At 41.6% G+C, this 23,938-nt stretch overlaps 3 protein-coding genes across 3 annotated transcripts; 2 read left to right on the top strand and 1 right to left on the bottom strand.

The window, feature by feature from the left end:
- Positions 1–32: 32 nt before the first annotated feature.
- LOC145483922 (uncharacterized) lies at positions 33–2,103 on the bottom strand. The gene has a single exon (XM_081462488.1). It carries the CDS (start codon positions 1,372–1,374, stop codon positions 787–789), a length of 588 nt encoding a protein of 195 aa, XP_081318614.1. The 5' UTR covers positions 1,375–2,103; the 3' UTR covers positions 33–786.
- A 214-nt stretch (positions 2,104–2,317) lies between these two features.
- LOC145483900 (ral GTPase-activating protein subunit beta-like) lies at positions 2,318–18,990 on the top strand. The gene is made up of 24 exons (XM_081462466.1): positions 2,318–2,463; positions 2,601–4,124; positions 4,398–4,566; positions 4,873–5,015; positions 5,164–5,261; positions 5,724–5,882; positions 6,186–6,410; positions 7,715–7,873; positions 8,627–8,793; positions 9,755–9,826; positions 10,303–10,342; positions 10,612–10,691; positions 10,938–11,036; positions 11,690–11,771; positions 12,177–12,268; positions 12,808–12,935; positions 13,106–13,193; positions 13,799–13,890; positions 14,390–14,462; positions 14,948–15,124; positions 15,302–15,919; positions 16,472–16,734; positions 17,455–17,571; positions 17,661–18,990. Exons 2-24 carry the CDS (start codon positions 2,620–2,622, stop codon positions 17,776–17,778), a joined length of 4,764 nt encoding a protein of 1,587 aa, XP_081318592.1. The 5' UTR covers positions 2,318–2,463; positions 2,601–2,619; the 3' UTR covers positions 17,779–18,990.
- Positions 18,991–19,337: 347 nt separating this feature from the next.
- LOC145483911 (uncharacterized) lies at positions 19,338–23,871 on the top strand. Its single transcript, XM_081462478.1, has one exon. The coding sequence runs from the start codon at positions 19,460–19,462 to the stop codon at positions 20,891–20,893; it is 1,434 nt and encodes a 477-aa protein (XP_081318604.1). The 5' UTR covers positions 19,338–19,459; the 3' UTR covers positions 20,894–23,871.
- Positions 23,872–23,938: the final 67 nt, after the last annotated feature.

The raw sequence follows: 23,938 nt of genomic DNA, 5'->3' as shown, positions 1-23,938 counted from the left end.
GGTGATAATGCACATAACTTGTATTTCTGTCATCAGTGGTCTGAAATTCCTTTTTTTTAGCTACCCAAAAATGTCCGGGTGAAATGTAAGCTTCGCATGGGGGCTTGGGACATGGACACGGGATTGCCGTTTTGTTTCTTCCCACTTTTGGAAACAAGGAGCGCTTTTTATTCAGCCAAAACTTCCGGTTGCATTTTCGGAAATTTCCACTGGGAAATGGGCCAGCATTTTCCACAATATCCAAGAAAAGGACAACCTCGGGAGCCATATATACAAAAATTTTTGAAAATTTCTTCACAATTTTTGGTTGAATGGTTCGTATTTCGGACATTAAAATATTTTAGGATTTTAGGGAAACTTTCCACGGACATTTCCGAACCACTTGCCCCCGTTTAAAAAGTTCTGGAATTTTTGGGTTCAGTGGAAAGCGCCCTAATAGTTAGTCATCAAAGAAAGGTTGGAGGCGGTGCAAGCGAAATGTAATTGTTCTCTCGTGGATAAATTAGCCAATAGACCTTTTGCATGTGCTGCAGGAGTGACCGTGTCTGTGGAACGGATCGATTTCCATTTAACAATCACAAGAAACAGTTGAAAGCTAGTAACATCCTCCTTTGGCAAGAAGAAAGTGCAAATTGATTCTTTGTCACGCGACCATGGTAACGCCTGTTTGAAGCTTCGCGTTATAAACGAATATTATTATTATTATGAGTCCTTGAAGTCTTGCCGCTTTTACCTTATGGTGCCGAGTTCAATCCGTGAGCCTAGGGCGGTCATAAGTCTGCTGGATTACTTGATGGACAGAGTCCTCCTAAGTATGTGAGCAGTTCCAAGGAGGACGGTCTTCTGTAGCTCTGTTATTCTAATATTGCCTGGGATCTTGCCGATGTAGTTTTCTGTTCCCTTCTTGACAGGCCCGAAAGCTCCAATGATCACTGGGACAGTTGTTGTTTTCATTCCCCACGTTTTCTCGATTTCAATCTCAAGATGTTTGTACTTTGTGAGTTTTTTCATTGTTTTCAAGGAGGTGTTCCTTTCTGTGGGGATGGACATATCGATAAGCAGACAGGTTCTTTCCTTCTTGTCTTTCACCACTATGTCTGGTCTGTTTGCTTTTATCTCTTTGTCGGTTTGGATTGGCATGTCCCAAAGTAGAGTCGCTGTTTGGTTTTCTGTCACAGTAGCTTGTTCATGTTCGTAGTGTTTATCTTGTACTTTGATGTTATAGTGTTTGCATATTGTCCAGTGGAGATATGCTGCAGCTTTATTGTGTCTTTGTATGCACTCTATCTTGGCAAGTTCAGGGCATCCGGAGACAAGATGGTCAACTGTTTCTTGGAAATTGCCCACAGATTCTGCACATTGGGTCGGTGCCATCTTTCAGGATCTTGTTTCGGTAATAGTTGGTCTTAATGCATTGATCTTGGGCAGCAATAATGAAACCTTCTGTTTCTGATTTGAGGCCAGGTGTACTCAACCAACTGTGGGTTTTGTCTTGGTCTACATCCTTCTCTTTTGTTCTTTTTGGGTACTGACAATGCAAAGGCTTTTCTTCCCATTTGCTCTTGAGTTGCTCTAAAGCTTGGTGCCTGGCTTTCAGCTTGACCCTTCGGGCATAGGTCGTGGCTGGCTCATTCTCTGCCACTTCAGCTTCTGGTAAGCTGAGCTCTCGCCCGTATTTTGCAGCTTGATGGTGTATAGACATTGTTTTCTTGCCGCGGTCGTGATCCCTCGCAATTTTGAGGAGCTAATCATCTTTGTTGTTGAAATATGTGTTTAGGCCAATTGTAGTTGTTTTGTAGGTAATTTCTAATTGTACAAGACCCCTTCCACCTGCCTTTCTAGGGATATATATCCTGTCCACGTCAGCTTTTGGGTGGTGCATTTTTGCCATCGTCAAGAACTTCCTTGTTTTTCTGTCTAATTTCATAAGTTCTTCCATTTTCCAGTTTATGATGTTGAAACTGTAAGTGACGACTGGGACGGCAAGAGTGTTGATTGCGTCAATTCTGTTGGCAGCATTAAGTTCGGATTTGAGCACCAGGCGAATTCTACGGTAATACTCTTTCCGAATTTTCTCTTTCATCTTTGCATGTTGGATCCCATCTCCTTCATTCACACCATTATTATTATTATTATTATTATTATTATTATTATTATTATTATTATTATTACACCCTCTTGGTATTGAAAAGAAAAATAAAACTTGTAGCTGTAAACAAGGAAAAATATAAGAATATTTATATGCTCTTTTAGTTGAATTGAGACATCTTCTCAGACAAGGGAGACGTGGCGTGACTAAACGCAATCCAGTCCGGGATCATGTAGTCCAGCGGGCATTCCCTCAAAGAAAACAAAATGGCGATGAACGGGCTGGCGTTGGCCAGGTTATATTTGCGTCTCAGTTTCTTGTTTGTGTTCACAACGTGCTTTCACCGTATCATTTTATATTAGTTTCTGTGACTGGTAAGTGCATGACTGAAATATTTTCAGATGTTCATTTGCAGCGACCTCCTGCCCTTGATAGATGAGACAGTCGGCAAGACGTTAATCTATAAGCTTAATTCAATCTATAGTCTTTCGTCTTTGCACTTGCCTTTCAGATAACGTGCCTTTTATGCCATGTACTCCGAGTGGGTTTCTCTGCGAAACACGCTACAGCGTGACCGCAAGAATAGAAGCGTTTTGCACAACTTCCCTCCCTTAGTGGGAAGGGATGTTGCACATACGGTCGTCAAGACTCTTGTTCAACCTGGAAATCAAGAGCAAATGTCGCTTCGCACAGAGAGGGAGGTTGACTGGGTCATGGATGTGCTGTGTTATGGTTTGACACTTCAAATGACAGAAAGCGATGGCGAGATCGTGAAAGGTTGTGTCAGTATCTACCTAGACTGGATCTCGGTCTTGGCAAGTCCCAAGAAAGGGATTCCCGAACCTTTGTTAAAGGCGCCCGAGAAATACTCAAAAGAAATATTTCAACATTTTCGTAACCTTTTTGTGCGAAGGGATGAAGGGAATCTTGCATTGCAAGCTTCTTTGTGTATCAGAGTACTGCAGATGATTCAAGCTACAGCGTCTGAGGCTAAGATGTCACCCTTGACGTGGGAGGCGTTGCTGAAGTTTTTGATGATTATTAATGACATGCTTCTGTCACCGCCAAACACTTCAGGAGGTCTCGCAGAACACTTGTGTGAGAAATTGATCAGTGTTCTGCTCGAAGTGTGGTTGCATGCCAGCTGTCACCATTTTCCCGCCCCGTCAATGTGGAAGACTTTGCATGAGCTTTGTGTTTCATGGCGTCATCACAATGCAATGATTGACTATTGGAGTAGAACATCCCTAGCTCTCACAAGAAGGGTAATACAGTATATGTACGGCCCCAGCTTTCCTCTTCCTCCACTGCCAGCCAGAAAGAGTGACGTCCGACTGCCAGCCAACATTGGTGATGAATGCCTCATTCAGTGCTGGTTCAGAATTCTTCATATTGTTGGGAATCCTGTGGACCTCTGCAAGAAAGAGATTATCAGCAATACACCAAAATTTAAAGAGTTTGCATTGTCAAGTGAAGAGGTGATCACACCATCAACTCATCCCTGTTTGAAGACACTTCCACAAAACTTCTCACAAGCAATGAAAGGTGCAGCAGTTCTTGTTAATGCCTTCCTTGCCATTACAACAACTGTAGATGAACCAGTGAAACACATACCAATACCAGCACCAACGAAATCTGCAAGCCCTCCAGTAGCCAAGAAACGTGAGCAGAAGTCCTTGAGCATTGGCTTAGCTCTGGGTTTAACTGATGCTGCGGGACTAATATTTAGATCTCAAACCCTTCCATCTCGACCTAGCAGTGGTACCTCATCTACCGGGCTGCCACAGTTAGAACCATTCCATGAAGAACTGTCTAGCATGCCCTCAAATTCATTTTTGTTCCCAAGATCTCCTTTGCCTGACACTCACAAACCATCAGGGGATAGTGTACTCCATTTGTTTGGAGGGTGGCTTTTTGAGGCTATATTTGCCAAGCTGGACATGACAGCAAACTTCGATGCTCTGGGAAAGATCTATGATGGCTTTGTTACAAATTCTGCCACAGTTGAAAGCAGCACAGGAGCAACCAAGGCAGGGTTAGTGGATCATTGTATACTGTAGTCCATTTTTGAGTGCTGTACCTAACCTAAGTTTCCATAGCACAAAGTAACAGGGAAAAACCAATTTTCCTTGGTTCCTTACCAATCACTTTTATCAAACCCTATTACCAAATGATACCAAAACAAAATAACTACATACATGTACATGTAAGACATTTGGGCATTCTGAGGTAGTTTAGTGGCTGTTTGTTTTGTGAAAAGCAAGAAAAAATTTCATATACCTCTTACATTTTTGCTTTCAATTTGTAGTGTAGAGATGGTTGGCCGCGCCATGGACAGCAGATTTGAGCCAGGCAGGGCTGAAGCTTATGGCGCACTATGTCGAATCTTTTGTAGTCATCGCTCTGGTCAAGAGGTCCGACCTGTTTACCTTTCAAGGTTTTATTTAGCTTTGGCAATTGGACTGTTGTATTCAGAGGTAAGAAATGCTGCCATTTTTGTTCTGATATGTTTTGATGTGATTTAATGATTTGAAATGTCCTCTTTCAAAACCCCTAAAATACTTGCCAGAGGTTGACTTCCCAGAGACTAACAGTCAAAGAGAAACAAAAAAATTGCAGTGCGATTGGTAATTGTACAGTGCTTATCTGTTAAAATTATTTTGTGGGGGAACTGGTGGGTGTGGAGTGTGGTAAGCAGAGGGGTTTATGTGCTAGGGGATGGCGGTTACTTTGATTATAGTTCCATAGGCCTGACTGGTTTATTGATTGTTGCTTTGATTCAGTCCTGCACTGGTCATGTGCTCTGCAGCATATTGCTCAACTCAGCTGACCTGTTGAGAGTGGATCTACAAGGGGTGCAAGTGTTGTTACCGCACCTCATCACTGCTCTAGAGACTGTGCTGCCAAGAAATGATATCCAGATAAGGTAGGAATACAATGATTTTGGAAAAAAGGTGGAAGTTGTGTGACAGTGAAGCCTATTGATCCATGTGATTAAAAGTTATAAATAATTTGGTATAAATACAATCTCTTGTTAACACTCTAACTCATTGTTTACTCTTTTGTACACCCAGGTGTAATGTGTCCACCACTGAGCTTCGCAGGGCAGCCATCCATTTGCTGTTATCTATGCTGTGCTTGCCGCTGCACTTTCAGGATCTTGCTATAAAAGGTTATACCTCTCACATGTTTGTTTGGAAATTTCTCAAACTGTCTCTGTTGCCTAGCAAAACCTGTTACATAAAATGTGGAATTGTGTTTACTTATGTCTAGGTACAGTAAAATTAATGCATCTGTTGTGTTACAGTATATAGCAACTGTTGCAAGTTGACAGAAACATTCAACGGGCTGAATGAGATATTTCTCCTGAAAAAGGGAAATTTGAAGGCATTTCAGACTGAATAGCTGGGTAGTGAGAGTTGTTGTCCAGTCATACATGTACCTAACCAGCATTGTTAACTTTGCAACTTTTGATGCATCATTTTAAGCACATTTTTAACCACTAGGGCTTTGGAAATGTCTGTCACCAACAACATTTCTCATCAGAACTTCCCACACCCAGAGATACTGTAATTTGCACTAGATGAACAACTGATACTCCTGGGTTCAAACCATGTCTACATTGTGATTTCAGACATGACTGCAGGATGGAGAAAGAAGCATGTCAATGAACAGAGCAATGATGAACGACAGTCTCTGACATTCATCTCCTTGAAGCCTCGACTCACACGACTGCTGCTTGAAGCTCTTCAGTGTGAATCAGACTCATTCAATGTTCAGATATTGTTGGGAGGTTTGTAATTAAGTATTGGCCCTTCTTATCTAGGAGTGACTAACTTCCTTGACTCAAACCCTTTCACCGGGTAGGGGGCATAGGTCCTTAAGGAAGTCTCGCCATCCCTCTCTGTCTTGTGAATGTCTCTCCAACTGTTGTCAGTTGAAGCCTGCCTCTCTCATCTCCCCCTCCATTGACCTTCACCAGCTGTTCCTTGGCCTCCCTCTCTTCCGCTTCCCCTGTGGGTTCCATCTCAAGGCCACAATAGTATTATAGAGTATTCATATTGCATTTTTTTAACTGGGTCTTGCCCTCTTGTAGGTGTGTCCCTGCTAATTCAAGACAGTGAGATTGCTGAGACCCTTGGGGTCTCTTCCCCTAAGCAAACTGATCCCCCGGTGAGGGTGAGTGATCGGATGCAGCCTTCACAGGACAACAGGCGTCGTGCCAGCACTGGTAGCAGCTCAGTGTCTGATGCAGGCAGTACTAATGAAGTGGACAGTGACAGCAGAATTCTATATGATCACTCTTTTAACAAGTCGTATGGTATGTACATGAGCAGTTGTATCTTAAGTTTACAATTTTATGGCTAGGAGTAAATTGCCTCCTCATCCCACTTAGCACTCATTACTCTTTCCACACTCAAGGTTGCAAATATTGCAGCCAAATGATCTAAATGTAGAATCATCATGTAAATGTTGAAAATGAAACACTACCATGAGAAAGTAAAGCTCACATGGTACACACAAAGGCTTCTGTTGTGACATTCATTACCACCTGAAAGAACTGCTCAATAGCTCTCATTTCAAAGTCCAGACACACACTAGGGTTTCATTCACAGACCATAAAGTTAGAACCACCCTGTACAGCATTATAAACAGTACCACATGAAAGTTCAGCCCAATAGCTTTTATTTGAATAGTCACACTCTAGGGTTTCATTCAAAGACTTGAGAGTTAGCACCCTCTGGCATAGCGAAATAAACTGTACCACTTGAAAGAAATGCTCAACAAATTTCATTTACAGACATTGTGGGTGCTTCCTCACACAGGGTTCGTACAGGTCATGGAAAACCTGGAAAGTCATGGAATTTATTGTTTCAATTTTCAGGCCTGGAAAGTCATGGAATTCAAGTGAAGTTCATAGAAAGTCATGGAAAAGCAATATGCTTTCGGAAAAGTGAAAAAGATAACAAAAAAAATTGAAAAAATAACAGACAAGTCAGAAACAGGCTTTAATTTCAGTAGAAATAGACACAAGGGGTACTTACCATTTACATGGGGAAACCGGAAATTCCAGTTGGAAAATCAAATGGTTCGCGCCATTCCATTTGGGAAGCTTCTGAAAATATGGGCTGTGATTTGAAGTGATGCTATTTTTCTGCTCTTTTAAGTCTCTCAAGCTGATGTGGATATACTTTATAGCGATTCCCTCTCCCACAACGTCGAATTTAATTGTTTAATATTTATGCCTGAAATTTCCAACTGGATGGTTTTTGTAAATGGTAAGCACCCAAGCACACATTTTGTCCATTATAATGCTGAAAAATATATTAAATAAATGATTGTTTTGACACTGCTGTGAAAACAACTGCTTAACTTTTGTCATGGAAAACTTGGAAAGGTAATGGAAAAGGTCGTGGAAAGTCATGGAATTTTAAAAGCTTCAAAGAGTACAAACCCTGTCATATTTAGCAAGCCATTACCACCGATTTCACAGGTGTGATTCCAAACTCCCAGTAAATGTCTCTACACAGTACCTTGTTCAATGATTATGGGCTAAGTACTGAAAAAGTTGGTTGTCTTGCACATTTTGTTTTAAGTGTGTTTGTGAATTGTTTTGTTTTCCAGACCTCTCAACAGTGCAGGGTCTGTTTGTACAGTTGACACATCTCTTGTGTAACAAGCTGGTTGTGATCAGAAGCAGTCGCTGGAAATCTGATGTTCATATCACCCTAGCTGCCTTTGAGCTGCTGTCTGGCCTGGCACAACTGAGCATGAACCATTTGGGTTTGTTAATTGTTCTGTGTTTTAAACTCTCCAAAAGGTTTTAAAAACTAACCAACCAACAAACAAACGATTGACATGATTTAAATAGGGTTCAAAAAGTGACCATATTTTAGTTGTGATTTTCACAGTTTAAAAATTGTGGGCTGGCTTTGAAACCCGCTAAAGTTAAGTTTAATTTAGTCATAAGAACCTCAGTTTATTAGTAGACTTCACTCTGGCTGTAGATGAATGCGAATAAGGTACAAAAGGAGTCAAAAATGTTCTGTTCCTTTTATTCATCAAAAAGTGAAAATTTTCGTTGTTTGTTTTCCTTATAGTTTGTTGTAATAATGATTAATTGTTAACAGGACTTCATATGGTCTTTTTCTGTAATCATATTTTTGCATAAAGGAGCACAGTCGGTATTTTGAAGAACACCTTAAAATAGTAGTTTACTAAGATAGAAAAACACCAAAGAACTAATAAAAAAACATAAAGAAACAAGGATGGTTAAGGATGGAGAAGATTGACACGGATTACAAACGACGAACTTAGGCTTGACTTTTCAAGATGCAAAAGCGGTGACATAGCTCCTTCAACAAACCATGCACGTGAATCATCATTGTGCAATTTTGTGACTCACTCAACATATGACCTCCGACTTCATCCATCCTGTTACCATTATAACTAATCCAAACCTGCACTTCTTTTAAGTAGCCAGCCAATAGTGTGAGGTATTTTCAGTTTATTATTTCTCTTCTGTGCTTCTCTCAGATCAAGCTGAATGTAAGAGCACAATTCATTGGCTGTGTGACTATGTCACATATCAAGCCAATAAGAAGGCAACGCATCACTCACGTGACCTTCACTCCATGATCGTGGCAGCATTTAGCTGTCTTCAGTCCTGGATAATGTCACATCCGTGGCTACTGGACAGCCAGGTATGTTGTGATTTCAGTTTGTAAGCTAATGACGGTGCATGTTAAACTTGGTAGAAGTTAGAGAAAGAGGTTGATTTGTCAGTGAAACGAAGTACATTACTTGCCAAACATCTCGGAAGTTTAATTTTCGGACGCTTTTTATCTCATTTCGGACAAATTTCGGACGACAATTTGCGACACTTTGCTGAAGCATAGCTAATAAAAGTAAGTTTACGGCTACAAATAACAAATTAGACTGGAACAACATCAAAAGATTATAGTTTTTAGCACCCTTAAGGTTTCACGAATACACCGCCAAGAAAATACACAAATTCTATAAAGCCGTTACGTATTATTATTATTATTTGTATGTCAAGTAGTGTCTCAATTACAGTGCGCTCGATAAAGCCTGGCATAAATTACAGGTAGGAGCTTTGGAGCTACTTCAAAGTTTTATACTGTACTACAAATATTTCGAACGCTTAAAATTTCGACCACTTAAAAATTCCGGAAGGTTTAATTTTCGGACACGTTTTTGTCCGAAATTATTCTGCAAGAAATGTACTTAGATCCGAGTTCTCCTAACAGATGTTGAACCTATGACAAGTCTCAACTTGGTAATTCATTTCATACTTGATTTTTATTATATGGAGAAGAGTGTTTTACTGGGGACTAAACCACTCGTAGATTCCATACGCCACTTCATCCGGGATCCGAGTGGCGTATTTTCCGTATGTCACCTTTGTGAGTGTCGTATCGTTCAATGACCTCACGATTCCCGCCTTTTGCTTTTGTTGAATTGGTTTCTCCATATAATAAAAAGAACATTACACGTTGGCTCGAAGATATGAATTTTATGTTCTCGTGGCAAGAACAATATCTCACTCGTTTGCTTCGCTCACTCGTGAGATATTGTTCTTGCCACTCGAACATAAAATTCATATCTTCTCGCCACCGTGTAATATCCTCTATGTATTTTTAGGGTTGTTTGAATGTTGTCATGGAAGTGGTGGAACTGGGAATTTCAGGAAGCAAATCCAGGGAAATTCCAAGAGTAAGTTCATGTTATCGTTATTGAGTGTCAAGGTAGCATGTTACGTGCCACCTAAAGTTTGTGGAAATCTTTCCTTGCCAAAGAAACATGCTTTCAATTTTTTTGTTATTCTGACATTGAAGGTAAAACTGGGTACATTAAAAGCGTTTGTTGGGAAACCGAACCCAAATCAATTGGATCTTGCCAATCACAGCAATCGCAGCTTAGCTCGGTGAACCAATCACAACTCAAAGTAGACATGCAGTCAGCGCCAAGCGCCGGAAAAGGTAAAACCAGGGCGAAGCGTGGGAAAACGGGCAACCGCTGCTAAGCACGGGAAAACGCAGACAAGTTTAAACATTTTGCCCGGATTGGTTGAAAAAAAAAATTTTTGCCCTGATAGGTTAGAGTGAAAAAAAGAAGAAAAAAGCATATTCACGCTAAACAATTGATACAGGTCAGTTTAACAAGTGAATAATAATAGGGTTCCTTTTTAGGATCCTCAGCTTGCAACAGACTCTGGCCCCCGACTGAAAGGTATGTCCATAAATCTTTTGGAACTGTTGGCTCTTGATAAAGGTTTTGGTCAAACGCTTTCCCAGCGGCATTTTGTCAGGTTTTCTGGTACCTGTTTACAGCCTCGATTCCAGGTTCTCAACAGGGGAGGCAAAGGATAAGAGCTTGGGATCGAGGGTGACCCGTTTATAAATTTGGGGGTCTGGCATATCTTATTTTGATTGCATTTTTCCTGAAGTTTAACAGCTGATAAATTAACTTTGCTTAATTTAACATGCTGCACATTTTAGGTGACAAAGAGTTAAAACCTGTTTCATTCCGAGTACGAGAAGCTGCTGAAGGATTGCTTACGGTCATCATGGAACACTTGGTATGTTATCAGTCTTGCTAACTATGTGATAAATATGAATGTTTATAATATCACGAGCGTGGAACAGAGAGAAAACCTGAGTCCCCGACGGGAACATCATAGTTCCTTATAAAATAATTACATAAATACTGGGTTACTAAGGCATGTAAACATTTAAAATTTTATGAACTGTAAATCAGTGCTCAGCCAGAAATTACTTATCCAGTCTGTTGTGTTGCTAAACACTTGATGCTGTTCCTTTGACAGGGCGCTTTTCCTTCACCGTGCGGTCCAGCGGCATTGTCTTCTCTTTTGGATGAAGAATGGGTTCTGAATCATGTTCAGTCAAATGATTCCCCCACAAAGGTCAGAACAACACAGTAAAACTGATATGGCTTCTCGCAGCAGTGAAATGTAGTTCGCGTTTTCCTCTTTTGCCATTAGCACTGGGTGACAACGAAACATCACGCTCACTCTATAGTTAAACGCGTGTGATCTTGGGTGGTACCCAGATAACTGCTGGAAAGAGGACCATGTAGACTGGACATAATTGGGCTACCCTCCTCTCACCCCGGTGGCACGAAGACCTCATCGTTAGTGCGTTCGTCTCCGGATCGAGTGGTCCGGGATTCGAGCCCTGGCTGGGGACATTGTGCTGTGCTCTTGGGACACTTTACTCTCACAGTGCTTCTCTTCACCCAGGTGTATAAATGGTTAGCGAGAAAGTTAATGCTGGGGGTAACCCTGCGATGGACTAGCATCCCATCCAGGGAGGAGTAGAAATGCTCCTAGTCGCTTCACGCTACTGAAACCAGAGATAAGCGTTGGTCTGATGGGCCACTTAACTGGTATGCAAACTTTACCTTCCTTTATCTTCCGCAACCTTAAACACTCAAGGTGAAGGAAATTTTTTTTTTGAGAAACCAGATTGGAGACTCCCTTACAATGGAGAAGACCGCTTCTGTGGTTGATATGTATTAAAACTGGTTTACTTCTGTTGTTGTTTTTTTTGGTCGCAGACACGTCGTAGGTTCCAATACTTTGCGATCCAAGACAGCAGTACTATCATGGGATTGCTGGAAGAATCTCTCAAAGCCAAAGGTGGGCCACTCTCCTAAAATGTTATGATACTTAACACAGAATGAAAATCATCAGACTTATTTTCCAAAAAAAAAAATCGCCTAAGGGATCAGTTCTTTCAGTGCCTTTTGTTAATTCGTATTTCAAATTCCATTTTTGCCCATTATCATCATCAGTTCCGCTTCTCCGTATGGTGAGTGGGGCCAGAAATTTTACCTCTTTTCACTCAGTCAGCCGCCGCCAGCCCTACCGCTACCCAAGAACAGTAACCCATCGCCATTCGCTATTTTTCCACTGTCCTACGCCATGTTTCTCAATGCCTTCCTCCTGCGTTTTCCTTCCGGTGCTAACGTCATTTTTTTCCCATATTGTCGTGTAAACTCCCGTGCAATAAGCAATTCAGTTTTTATCTGTTTTTTTTTTCAGACCCACTACCGACCTTATCATCGGTTGTGCGTGGACCAGCAGGTCGTTACGTGTGGACTATGCAGTTGAGACAGTTCTCACGAGAGAAAAATGTACGGTTATTCATTTAAACGTCCATCATAGGATGCTTCATTACAATACACACCCCAAGTGGCCTGGCCGGGGACATTGCGTTGTGTCCTTGGGCAAGACACTTAGTGTTAGTTTAACATAGTGTTTTCATTTGTAGTTCTCGGAAATACTCGAGGAATTCTTATGGCCGAGTTCTCCGAATCGTATAAGTAATATATCAAACCGGCACGAAAGACCGTGTTTGACCACATTTCCAAACACCGAGAAGAGAGTTGAAAATACGACGCGTAGAACTTTGAGGTGTTTGGAAATGTGATCAAACACTGTCTTGAGTATTTAGTATATATTCTCAATCGAAACTAAAACTAAGCAGAAAATGTAGAAACATAATTGTTAAAATCTATGCTAATTAAGATCAGATATCCAAACACCTTCACTCTCATGATTTGCTTCGGTCAAACTCATTAATGATGAGTTTGAGAAGACCTCTTAATAGACCAAAAGGGGCAAATAGCAAAACCATTGACATAATTTAACTCTACTCACTATTTTTCAAAAGGACTTGATTGAAGCCCACCTGAAGGACCCAGGCCGTCCGTCCCCAGACAAGACCCAGCCACGCCCACCCCCGAACATAAAACGTAGGGCCTTTCCTGAGGCTGTGGATGCAGTGCCTCTTACTAAGGCGTAAGTAAACCTGCTAGTACTTGGTTTTCACGGAAGTTACCGTTTGTGAGATCTGATCGTCGGGGGGGGGGGGGGGAATTAAGGTTCTAAGGCGCGCACAACATATCTGTTTGAACGTAAACACTCAATGCACGAATCACTTTCAGAGGAATGTACCTTTATCACTTCAGAGACCGTAGTATACCAGAACTAGATGAAATTCTGGATGCCAAACTCAGTGAAGTGCAAGACCATATGCGGACACTGATGCAGAAACAGGTAAGAGTATGCCAGCCTCTTGGGGTTTTTTGTTGCTATTTTGGAGGGTATTTGTTGTTGAGGGGGGGGGGGGGTGACTGAGGCTGCGTAACTATACAACAATTTAGGCGATTTGAATCTGATTGTGTCGAATTTTCTTGAGAATTTATTGACCAAATAATGGAGAGGAAGGTTGATGATAGTTCGTCTACTACAATTAGTTCAATCGTCCGGGTAAGGTATTTGTGGTAAGGACTGCCTAATGAGTAACTGAGGTTTCGACACCCCGAGCAGAAGTCATCTTCTGACGATGACTTCCGCACAGACTGTTGAAACGTCAGTTTTTTAGGGGATGGTTTCCGACGGCTCGGCGCATGTGTAAGCCTTTACGTAAACGCTTTCAACTCCACTGTTTATGATAGAATCGTAGCGAGCAGATGACTCGTTCGAAAGATTTTTCTTTTGAAAATTTTGGGTTTTTTGTCATTTATAAAAAGAAACAAAGCGGCGATAGTTTTGATATTTTCGATTAGAATTTCGTGTGTACGTGTTCTGTGTAATTCCGTTGATGCCTTCCGTGAAATCTGGGCATTAGCCATTTTATTGACTGTTTTCTATTGTGTCAGATGGAACATGAAACAGTGGCTCAGACCAAGTTGGATGAAGAGAAAGCCCGCGTCCAGTTCCCGGATAAAGAGACGGAAATAAGACCACCCCGGTAAGTAAGCATAATAGGAAGAGAAAGTGAGAGACAAGGTAATTCTGTTTCATAGGAGAGACGAAGCTGGGATCACCAAATGAGTTACTTTCTTGACAAAATTTACATTCCGAAATTTGTGTGAAATAAACTTCAGGAACTGTTCATTAACTCCATTTTCCTGAAAGACTGAACGTTGTTTGTTCTCTCGTGATAAGATTTCCCAGATTTGTTTTGTGCAAGTGGCAAGCCAAATCCCATTCCTGAGGGCCGACTGAGTCAACTGTGTTCGGTCAGTATGTTGCTAAGTAACGAAACGTCAAATGACGTAATAACGTTCAGAATGTTAGTGTCATTCCTGATTGGGCAAGGAAAATAGGAAACTGCTCGGATGCTTTTTTGGCGGGAATTGCCAGCTGTCTAGATTCACCCCTCTCTCTCCGGGGTCTGAATTTCATCCGTTCCCGGACTGCGTGCGGCCTATTTCTCTTGTGATAATTATTGTGTTGCTGTTTTGCAGGCCTTGCCAGGACTTTAATCCGTCTCGTCTGATGCTGTCCCACTTTGGTTTACTGACTATTGAAGGACTTAAGGTAAATGCGTGAAAATGCTACCACCTCTTGAACGTGATGTATTTGACAAACGATTGCCGAAACGTCGTTTTTCCAAAGTTTCAGAGGAACTTCTGAAAAATTACTGGACAATTTGCCTTTTCGGTTACTCGACTGAAGAAACTCGAAACTGTTAAAAATAGAACAAAACTGTTAGCGTGCTTACACAACTCACAACTTAAAGTTTCATAACCTGTTGACTTGAAAGTGTGAAGCTTATACTACGTAGAGAAATAACTGAAAATCGTTGTTAAGGAACTGTATTTAGAATTCTACTAAAACTGTTAGCGGGATTATTTACTGTCGATTTCTATGAGGTGATAGTTGATTCGGCCTTCGACCACAGGAACCATCACCTCATAGAAATCTCGAACTCATAATCTAATTGTCAATAAGATTGTGAAACGAAGTTGTAGACCTGATCTTTTATAACATACGAACTTTGCGGGCCTATCTTTCCTCGTCAGGGGAATCCAGTGCGGCCATTTGAAGAGGCCAGTCTGTTGGCCTTAAATTCCACTTCAGAGGGACTCTCAAAAGCCCTCAGGGAATTGGATCAGGTGGCGACGCGAACACAGGACACAGTATTGGTGTTTTACGTGAAGTCGGAACAAGGAGACCCGCATGAAATAATTGAGAATCAGGTGAGTAAGAGATAGAGCCTCCAGTAAATTACATTGTTGATATATTGTTAATTATATTATGTTTCTGTTAACTTTCAAGTATACTCGCGCGAGGTCCTCTAACTTATGTGATTTTACTGTTATCTCGTACGTCAATACGATGGGAACTGGAACAATCTGTTTTTCTTACCCCATTAGATAAATTCCTGCAAGCATGCCAAAGCGTTCAAAGAGTTTTTACTCTCGCTTGGGTGGCCAGTTGACGTAGCCTCGCACCCAGGTTGGACAGGAAACATCCAAGAGGCCTGGAACCGAGGCAAGAATGATGACGACACTGTCACGCTGCGTGCATGTGACAGTCCTCTCCAGTCCTCTCGCAGCATGTCGACCCTCACAGGCAGCGAGGAACGAGTCGTGTCTGGGATCGAAAACGATGGCTTTCATGATGCTTCTGCATCCCGTCAAGAGAGTCTTGATAGCGAAGCATCGAGGTCTGGAAAGAATTCTCCGGTCTTGGGCTCCTCCGCTACTCATCCCTCGACAGAAAAAACGGTCGTGGATGAAATTTTCTATTACGCAGACGTCAGCTGTGAAGTGGCGTTCATTATGCCCTCAATGCTTCCGCGGTATCAGCGCTTCCGGCGCATGACGTCACACAGTGAAAGCTGTGACGAGGATATCGGGTTTGTTCGGCGACGAAGAACTCGGTCGGGCAGCACAGGAAGCCTGGAAACGACTAGCAGTGGTAGTGGAAGTCAGTTAGATATCAAAAGCAAGCTATCCCGTCAGGCCTCGGAAGGAACGACTGTTTACGAGGTAAACTGCCATTGTGCTCATAGTGTAAAGAGATCTGTTAGCGATATGTTTTTAAAAAGCTAATATCAAATCGTAGTAATTGGAAGGCCAATTTTGAATACGACCTTTCCTCAACTGGAGGAAACTCACAAGGATGTAACGTAAAGTCGACGTGATCGAGTTTGGGTCGGATTTCTTTGAAATTTGGAAACAGTAGCTTGAAGAAATATCCAAAGTATCCTTAAATCAGAGGGTTTTGTTAGGCTAAACAAGCAGGCCCGCAGGTCATACGTTCTTTTCCATGCCCTGCGAGAGTGACATCTGTCATCCATGTCGAAAAATTCCACTCTGATGACGTTAGATTCCATTGGTTAATGCGTTCCGTGGAACGAACCAATCAAAGACACTACACTACATCTATATGGTAACAATTCGTCAGAGTAAAATTTTTCTGCTGGAATCTGGGACAGCGTAAGGACTGTTTTTTTTGCCTTTATTACGGTTTCGATAAAGTATTCCTGGATAGTACTCTTTCTACCTCTCGGACCTCAATCAAGTACCTCTTTCTTGTAGTTTCAGACCCGTACCATGTCCTTAGACAGTCGACCGCTGTCCAGGCTCAGCACGCACAACACATCATCGGAGACGAACGTGCTGGTGGCCTGGCTCGAGCGGTTTGAGGATCATGCGCAGTTCCCAATAGATGAGCTGTTGATGGAGTTTGATGTCAGTCGCAGTCAATCAGCACGCAGCTTGCTTGAGAGAGAAACTGTGGTTATCTTTATTCATCATCTGACAAGCGGTTTGTACCGCATCCATATTAGGTCCACCATCAGGTATGTAACACATTTGACTGATTTGTCGACGGGCAAAGATATCGATGGCGTTCACCTGGCTGAAGAGGTGGGGAGGGAAAGTGGAAGCTCAGGAGGCGAGGCCCGAGATTCGAAATATGGGGCTATTTCGAACCAGCCTTTTACAGCAGGAGACTTGACTTCGTTAACTGTGAAGGCTTCGTTAACTCGGAAATTACTTCAGCTCTGACTCAGTAGAAGCCAGAAGACTAAAACGTGAATCCTTTGTACGAAAAAAGATTGCAACTGGTACACTTACCCATATTTCGTCGCGCCCGAAAAATTTAACAACGCTCTTAAAAGCGTACAGAAAAGTTCTAACATCTTCAAACCCAGCATACAGTATGTCGTTATCACAGGGACAAATATTGCAAAAATATGGCTTTCCTTGTACTTTATGGGCTGTGTAAGGTTCGTATGGTATTGTGGTAAAATGTAGAGAGGCCATCTTTTTTCCTACACAGGACTGAATTCTTTCCTTTATCGCGGTAGTTCTGGCCTGACGTTTCATTTACACGACAAGTCAAATATGTATCACGGTTAGGAGTAGTGTAAGACAAGAAACTGGATTTAGTAAAGGGAAAAGTACGTTTTGTGGTTAAATCTGAAGAAGGTAGGCCTGTCGAACAACACATAATTACCAAAATTTCACGGGGCACCTTCTCTCGGCGTCAATGCTTATTGTGTATTAACGTTTTTCAGATCTCCTATTGGCGGGCCACTTGTAGACGGTATGGTGGTTAGTCGCAGAGTCCTGGGTACTATGGTGCGACAGACCGCTCTCAACATTTGCCGGAGGCGCAGACTGGAAATTGATTCGTGAGTGAATCTGCTTTTAGACGCAATCTGTGTATCTGTTTTCAACGGTTAGTTTTGTATGTGTAAGTTTTGTTATATTTTTTTTCTAGGTATTCTCCTCCTCAAGTTTGCCGTAAAGTCAAGATTCAAGACATAGTGAAGAAATACCGGCACCAGTATTCAGTGCCTGATTTTTACGTGTCGCTGTTCCGCAACGGTGTTAACTAGGAACAGATTATAAAGCTGTTACAGCTTGTCATGTCTTTTTTCTTAATATAAATTGCTACTATGTCAGCTCAAAGAGTAATGACTCCTGAGGGCCTAGCAGACATTAAGTTTCTTAGCAAGAAATACTAAGTGGAATACTCAAGGAATACTCAGTGGCCGAAAGAGTCAGTTCTCTCCAAAGAACCGACCTGTAATGGTTGTCGGTTTCTTCTTTATTTTGATTTTTCAGCATATGTAAGCCTGAGATATCGTCATTTTTCAACCCAGTTTCAGTTGGTCAGGATATTTGTGCTTTGTTTCGGTCGTTTTAGTCTCGTATGTAATTTGTCGTTATCACAAGCGATACCTTCGTTTCTTAAGATTGTAGCTTATCCCGAAAAATGAAACGTTTCAGCCTGGGAACTAGTGACGTTTCCTCTCATTTTCCATTTTCGAGAATGGTTGCCAAGCAACAGAGACGTGTTCACTTTCGGAGTGTTTGCCATTCTATTCGTTATCATTCTCTTAAATCAGCTGGTGTCAGAAATCCTGAAGGTATTCCAAAGCCTTATCTGATAGCCAGATAGAACATTGATTTCATCATCGGGCGTTAATAGTAGTTACGTCATTCTCGTAAGAGGCCGCTCTTTTTTTGGCCAGCGCCAAGACTCGCGACCTCTGGCCATACTTGATTTTCTGAGCAAGCGCAAAGTATTCGTTTCGTATTCTCAGCCAATCAGATTTGCCCGATTTTACGGCAAGTCCGTGAATCGAGGCCTTGTGCTTTTGGTCCTGCCCAGAGGTCGCGTTTCTTTCTGCCGACCAAAAGGGGCGCGAACTCTTGGGACGAGAATGTAGCTCCGCAAGATACTGATGTATTAACCGCGTTAGCCGTTTAATTTTAAGAAAAAATAAAAACACTGTAATTATTGAGAGTCAGAATAATCTACTACAATACTGTCTGCATAGCATGGCTAGGAAAAATGTGTCAGAAATAGCAAGGGAGCCAGCTGAAGTGTGCCGTCTTTGGGAATCACGTAAACAATTTAGATCATAATGTGAGGACTATCATAAAAAGGACTCTTTTACGAAGATTTATAAAAAAATGTAACCATTTCAGTCGACTTAATAACGAAGAAGCGTTATTAGACAGTATGTTAAAACAGTTACACTGTTCATAGGTAACCTTAAAATATGGTGAAAAGTGACTTATGTACTTTACTTAATAAAAAAAAAGTTCTGTTATTACCAATGAGGAATATTTCAAAAATACGTTGTAACTGGGACTGCAACGTGGCCGGACCAGTAATGGGATTGGATAATCATAGAACGCTTGATCCGAAGCGTTACCTATTTTCCCATTGATTTAATTGATAACATTATGATTTTTCTGTCAAGTTAAAATCTTTTTATGATTTTGGCGTCGTGGTATGAGACAAGTATCTTCGTTCTCAAACGAATACATGCTTACTCTTTTTTGCTTCTGTGTAATCATTTTTCGTTTTGTTTTGTATTTGCTTTTTGTTCTTGATGCTGTACTTGTTTTGACATTCATTTAGGATGAATATATTTTTTCTTCTTATGGGGTACATTCCAGTGGATCTTACACGGAGAACGTAATAGGCGTCCCATGATGCCGTTCGTACGTGTTTTCAACATGGCCGCGCGGCACGCGAGATAGGAAAGAACGAAAAAATCCAGCATGCTTCGTACAAGTTTGCTTTTAAATTTACGAATTTTACAGGGAAGGAATGCTGTGGTGTTATTCTCCCATGTTAACAGATTAAGTCCTCGCTTGGTGAGGGTTTCCTCGTCGGAGACTAAAAGCAGTCCAAAAAGAAACAGTGACCCCCTCATTTCTCTGCTAGACCGCACGAAAAGTGATGGAACAAATAGAAATTTGCTGGAAACGTTCGAATATTTGCAGAGGGAGCACAGGAAAAAGCCGACGGGAAAAAAACTGGTCCGTTCCTTTGGCATCGTGCGAAAAATACAAATGGAGGCCGACGTGGAGCAGCTGCTTGAGTTGTATGACTTCGTGAAGGATGAGGAAAATATCGATCCAGATGACGCAGCGACGATTTCTGTTCAAGTTGCTCTTTTTCCCCGCTTTGCTGCTTTAGCAGGAAAGGGGGAGACACACACGATTACCGACTTCCACCGCGTGAAGGAGGCAGCTGATAATCTTCTGAAGACAATGAAGAGGAGGAGCCGCGATTTTGAGCCCGCCCATCTGGCAAGTGCGGTGTGGAATATTGCAGCTTATGGAATCACTGACAAGTCATATTTCATCCATTTTGAGAAAGAAATTAGGAGCCGGAATCCGAGCTTATTTACCCATAGGGATCTGTCTATGATTATGTGGGCTTATGGTAAAGTACAGTTTCGGGCATCTTTGTTATACAAGAAGCTAAGACATGAAATCATGGCTAGAGATCTGGCAAGATTCACAGTTGAGGAAATGTGCAATATTGTGTGGGCCTATGCACGGACAGGAGAGCCAAGTGCCAAGCTGTTTTTTGTGCTGAAAATAGAAATTTTGAGACGGGATTTAACAGAAATTGAGGAGAGTTCCCTTATCGTAATTCTATGGTCCTATTCTGTGATTGCTGTAAATATTAAACCTCTATTTAGGGCAATCAAATATGAAATTTTGCGTCGTGGACTTCACTGTTTCACATACAGGCAGCTGTCGCAGATTGTAGGCTCTTATGCTCGGCAAAACATGCACGCTCCTGACCTATTTGAAACAGTCTCTTCTGAGATCATGCAGCGTGGTGTGCAGAACTTTGAGCCAGGGTGGCTTGTCACAATTGCAGACAGTTTTGCAAAAACTGAGAATCACGAACGAGATCTTTTCAAAATCATAGGAGACCACATTATGAGTGTTGATCTTTCAGCGTATGAGCCTCTTCAAGTTATAAGACTTTTCTGGGCTTTCATCAATGCCGGCTTCCTTACAAAATCACTCCACAACAAACTAACAAACCAGATACTTCTTTGCGACTTTCCAAAATTAAAGGACGTAAGCCTTGAAGAGCTTGTAAAGGCGTTAGAGAACAATGACTTCAAGGCCCCAGAACTTGTGGCAGCATTAGAAGCTGAACTTGTGAGGAGATCAGAGGCAAAATGTTAACAAAGAGCAACATATGCATCATGAATATTCATAGAGATGGTTGATCTGTGAGTGACTTTGTACACAGTCAGTGCTAACTTGATCAAGTGTTTTCTAGTATCCTTTTTCAGGCGGTGAGATCAAGCAAGTGATCGAGCGAGCAAACAATCACGCCTGGGGAGAAGAGGGGAGGGGGTTAGCAAGAAAGGGGAGGGGTTGGGGAGGAAAGGACTTGCCTGCAGTCATTCCCAAACATTTCATCAAACTCTATTCGCTCACAAACTGAAAGCAATGGTGCAATTTGATTGGTTAGTGGCCCACCAATCAAAAAGTGAGATCAGAAATATAACAGTTATGCATAATCTGACATCCAGAAGATTGAAATATCACCGAGTCTGAGAAAGTTTTCAAATTTTCTGTTCAGGAAACGTTGAAAGATCTTTTGCAAAATTGCAAATCCATTGGTTTGAAACAGGAGCAGGAAGCTGCCATTGAGAGACTAGTACATGGAAAGGATGTTCTTGCAATTTTACCAACTGATTTTGGTAAAAGCACCATATATCAAATACTCACGAGAGTGAAAATTTCAAAAGATTCTGCCTGTGTTCTCATGGGTCCATTTTAGAGCTTGAAGGAAGATTAAATGGTGGAGGTGAAATCCATGGGCCTTGGCAAATTCCTTACCAGAAGCTTCCCTTGCAGATGTGGGAGCAGGGAAATTTCAGTTGTTATTCTCGTCCATTGAAAATTAATTTACACCGTTATATTAAGAACTTTTCCCACACTGAAGCTTACTTTTGATTTGTTCTAGATATATCTTTTTATTGATTACGTATTTTTTACTTACAGGAACAAAAAGCTAGGAAAACAGTACTTCTGACATTTTGACCTTTAATGCTGCAATCATATTATCTCAAACATTAATCCAGAAAAGTTTGCCTGTGGGTCAAATCTCCAGTAAAATAGTCTTTAGGTCTCTAAGATTAGTTATTGTAATTGAAAATTATAGGTATCGGGCAGCAAACGAGTATTTTATTTTCATTTTGAATAATAATACATTTGGCGGTTGCCGATGGTGACTAAAGATAATGCAGGCAACAAAAATGATTCACCTGAAGTTAACGATCATTGGTTCTCATGTGACAGTTGACACCTCGAGGGAGTGTGGCATGTTTGGGCTGGTTGGTAAAATGTCTGGGATTGCTTGCCCTAGCCCCTCTCCCTGCTCCTTATTCTTTTGCACTCAGTTTCATTCTCTTGGGGTATTCAAATAATGAATGCCTGCTGCGCAGGTTTGTGCAAAACCTAGGGAAATTACTCTTTCAATTCTTTCAATTTTCCAAATATTGTGTACCTTTCCACTGGTCGAACAGAATATATACTAAGACCCTGCCCCCTTTGTTGAAACAAGAAATTGAAGTCTTCATTCTGAGAGATGCTCTTTTGGCTTGTCACACAATTGTCCTGCCGCCCAAATGGGAGAGAGCAATTGTGTGACTAGCCCTAAGAGCGCCTGCGTATGAGGTTAGGCTACACCCTCTTAAATATATCAAGATCTGTCTCTGGAAGGGAGACGAGACTGGACAATCCTGTGTTACTATCTGTTCTTACAAACTTTGTTATTGCTTGTTATCATTGAAGAATTGAATTGAATTGTGACATCATGCAGTATGTGGCATGCAGCACTTGCTAATATTGAGGATTGAATTAGTTTACGGATCTATTGAAAAGTTTGCAATAGAATGTCACATGTATGTAGTTTTAGCTCCCAGGAGGAATTTGTAAAGTTAAGGTTACAGAAACCACTTGTTGTAGTTGCTCAATTAAGTGCCATCCTTGAATAAGCAACACTCTTTGAAAATCTGTTTTTAAGTGCTACCCTCAAATGAGTGTATTCAATTAAATAGTTGAGTTCTAAAGCAAGCTTATTCAAAGAGGCTTGCTTCCCCCCCCCACCCCCCCCCCCCCTGTGTAGCTACTAAGACTTTGAAAGGGGAAAGAATGCCACATTTTGAAAAAGTGTCATGTCTGTTAAGACATTTTTGAACTGTTTTGGAGATGACAATGAAAGTAAAATTCTTTGATCTTCTCAAATTTCAGCAAATTTAGCAAGGTGGTATTTAACACGTCAAAGCTGTGTTAAAAATTCTAATGTTAAGAAAATATCTCTTTTCAAGCCACTATGTAATTTTTCTTGTATTATAATTTTATTACAGACAAAATGACTGAGTACACAAACACAACTGTGGAAAAGCACGAAGCAACATAGTCAATATCCTCACCAGTGAGAACATTGAAAATACACCACCTGAGTTCTGGATGTAGTCTCGTATGACTTTCCAGAGTGGTGTATTTTCCACTCTGTGTCATTACGAGGAGGTAGCCAATTTTATGAGGGGTAGGGTAGAGGAGACTCAGAGATGGGAAGTAACAAGTTTTTGTATGATATCCTAAAAGGAACCCTATCCCCACCCCACCCCTTTTGTGGGTGTCACTCTAATTCATCTTCATCCCTAACGGGAAGAAGTTCACCGTGAGTTTCCCAATCATACACGTTCCCTGTCCATTTTTTCTTATTTTTTTTTTTAATTTTGGTGAGCTCGAATGTGGAGCAGTTCTTTACTAGCCCAATCCCACGCATGTTGTTATTACTTTTCCATGCATTCGTTCATGCGCTCTCAACATCTTGCGTCCCCGAGCATGTTCTCTCGTACGTTCGACCGTGTTCCTGTGAGTTTCCTGTGCGTTTTCTTTCGCGTTACACTGAATCACCCTGCCGACTGCTGTTCGTTCCTAGGCCGCTCTTCCGCCGATGCATTTTCGCGTGAACTGCTCGTGGGTTTGTCAGTCAATGCATTTCCTCGTGCGCGCGTAACACTATCGTTCCTTACTTGTTTCTTTGTGTCTATTCCAGTGCGTTCCCAAAGGCTTTCCGGCGCGACTCCTAGGTGCTCCCTCTGGTGTATTCCCGGTGCTCTCCCCGTAGGTTCCCACACAAGTCTCCTGGTAAGTTTATACATCGCACATTTTTCGTCTGTCTTGTCTTGCCCATCCTAGTGCGTTCCC

The sequence above is a fragment of the Orbicella franksi genome, chromosome 4 (assembly GCF_964199315.1).
Source record: "Orbicella franksi chromosome 4, jaOrbFran1.1, whole genome shotgun sequence".
Classification (NCBI taxonomy): Eukaryota; Metazoa; Cnidaria; class Anthozoa; order Scleractinia; family Merulinidae; genus Orbicella; species Orbicella franksi.
The sequence above is the reverse complement of the archived record's forward strand: the minus strand, read 5'-3'. Positions and strand labels throughout refer to the sequence as shown.

What these genes read in the sequence shown, in the direction of transcription:
- LOC145483922 (XM_081462488.1), bottom strand. Translation starts at nt 1,374, where the DNA reads ATGGCACCGACCCAATGTGCAGAATCTGTGGGCAATTTCCAAGAAACA.
- LOC145483911 (XM_081462478.1), top strand. Translation starts at nt 19,460, where the DNA reads ATGCTTCGTACAAGTTTGCTTTTAAATTTACGAATTTTACAGGGAAGG.
- LOC145483900 (XM_081462466.1), top strand. Translation starts at nt 2,620, where the DNA reads ATGTACTCCGAGTGGGTTTCTCTGCGAAACACGCTACAGCGTGACCGC. An exon ending in GGACACTGATGCAGAAACAG is followed by an intron (nt 13,194 to 13,798) that starts GTAAGAGTATGC and finishes CTATTGTGTCAG; the next exon opens with ATGGAACATGAAACAGTGGC. An exon ending in ACGGAAATAAGACCACCCCG is followed by an intron (nt 13,891 to 14,389) that starts GTAAGTAAGCAT and finishes GCTGTTTTGCAG; the next exon opens with GCCTTGCCAGGACTTTAATC.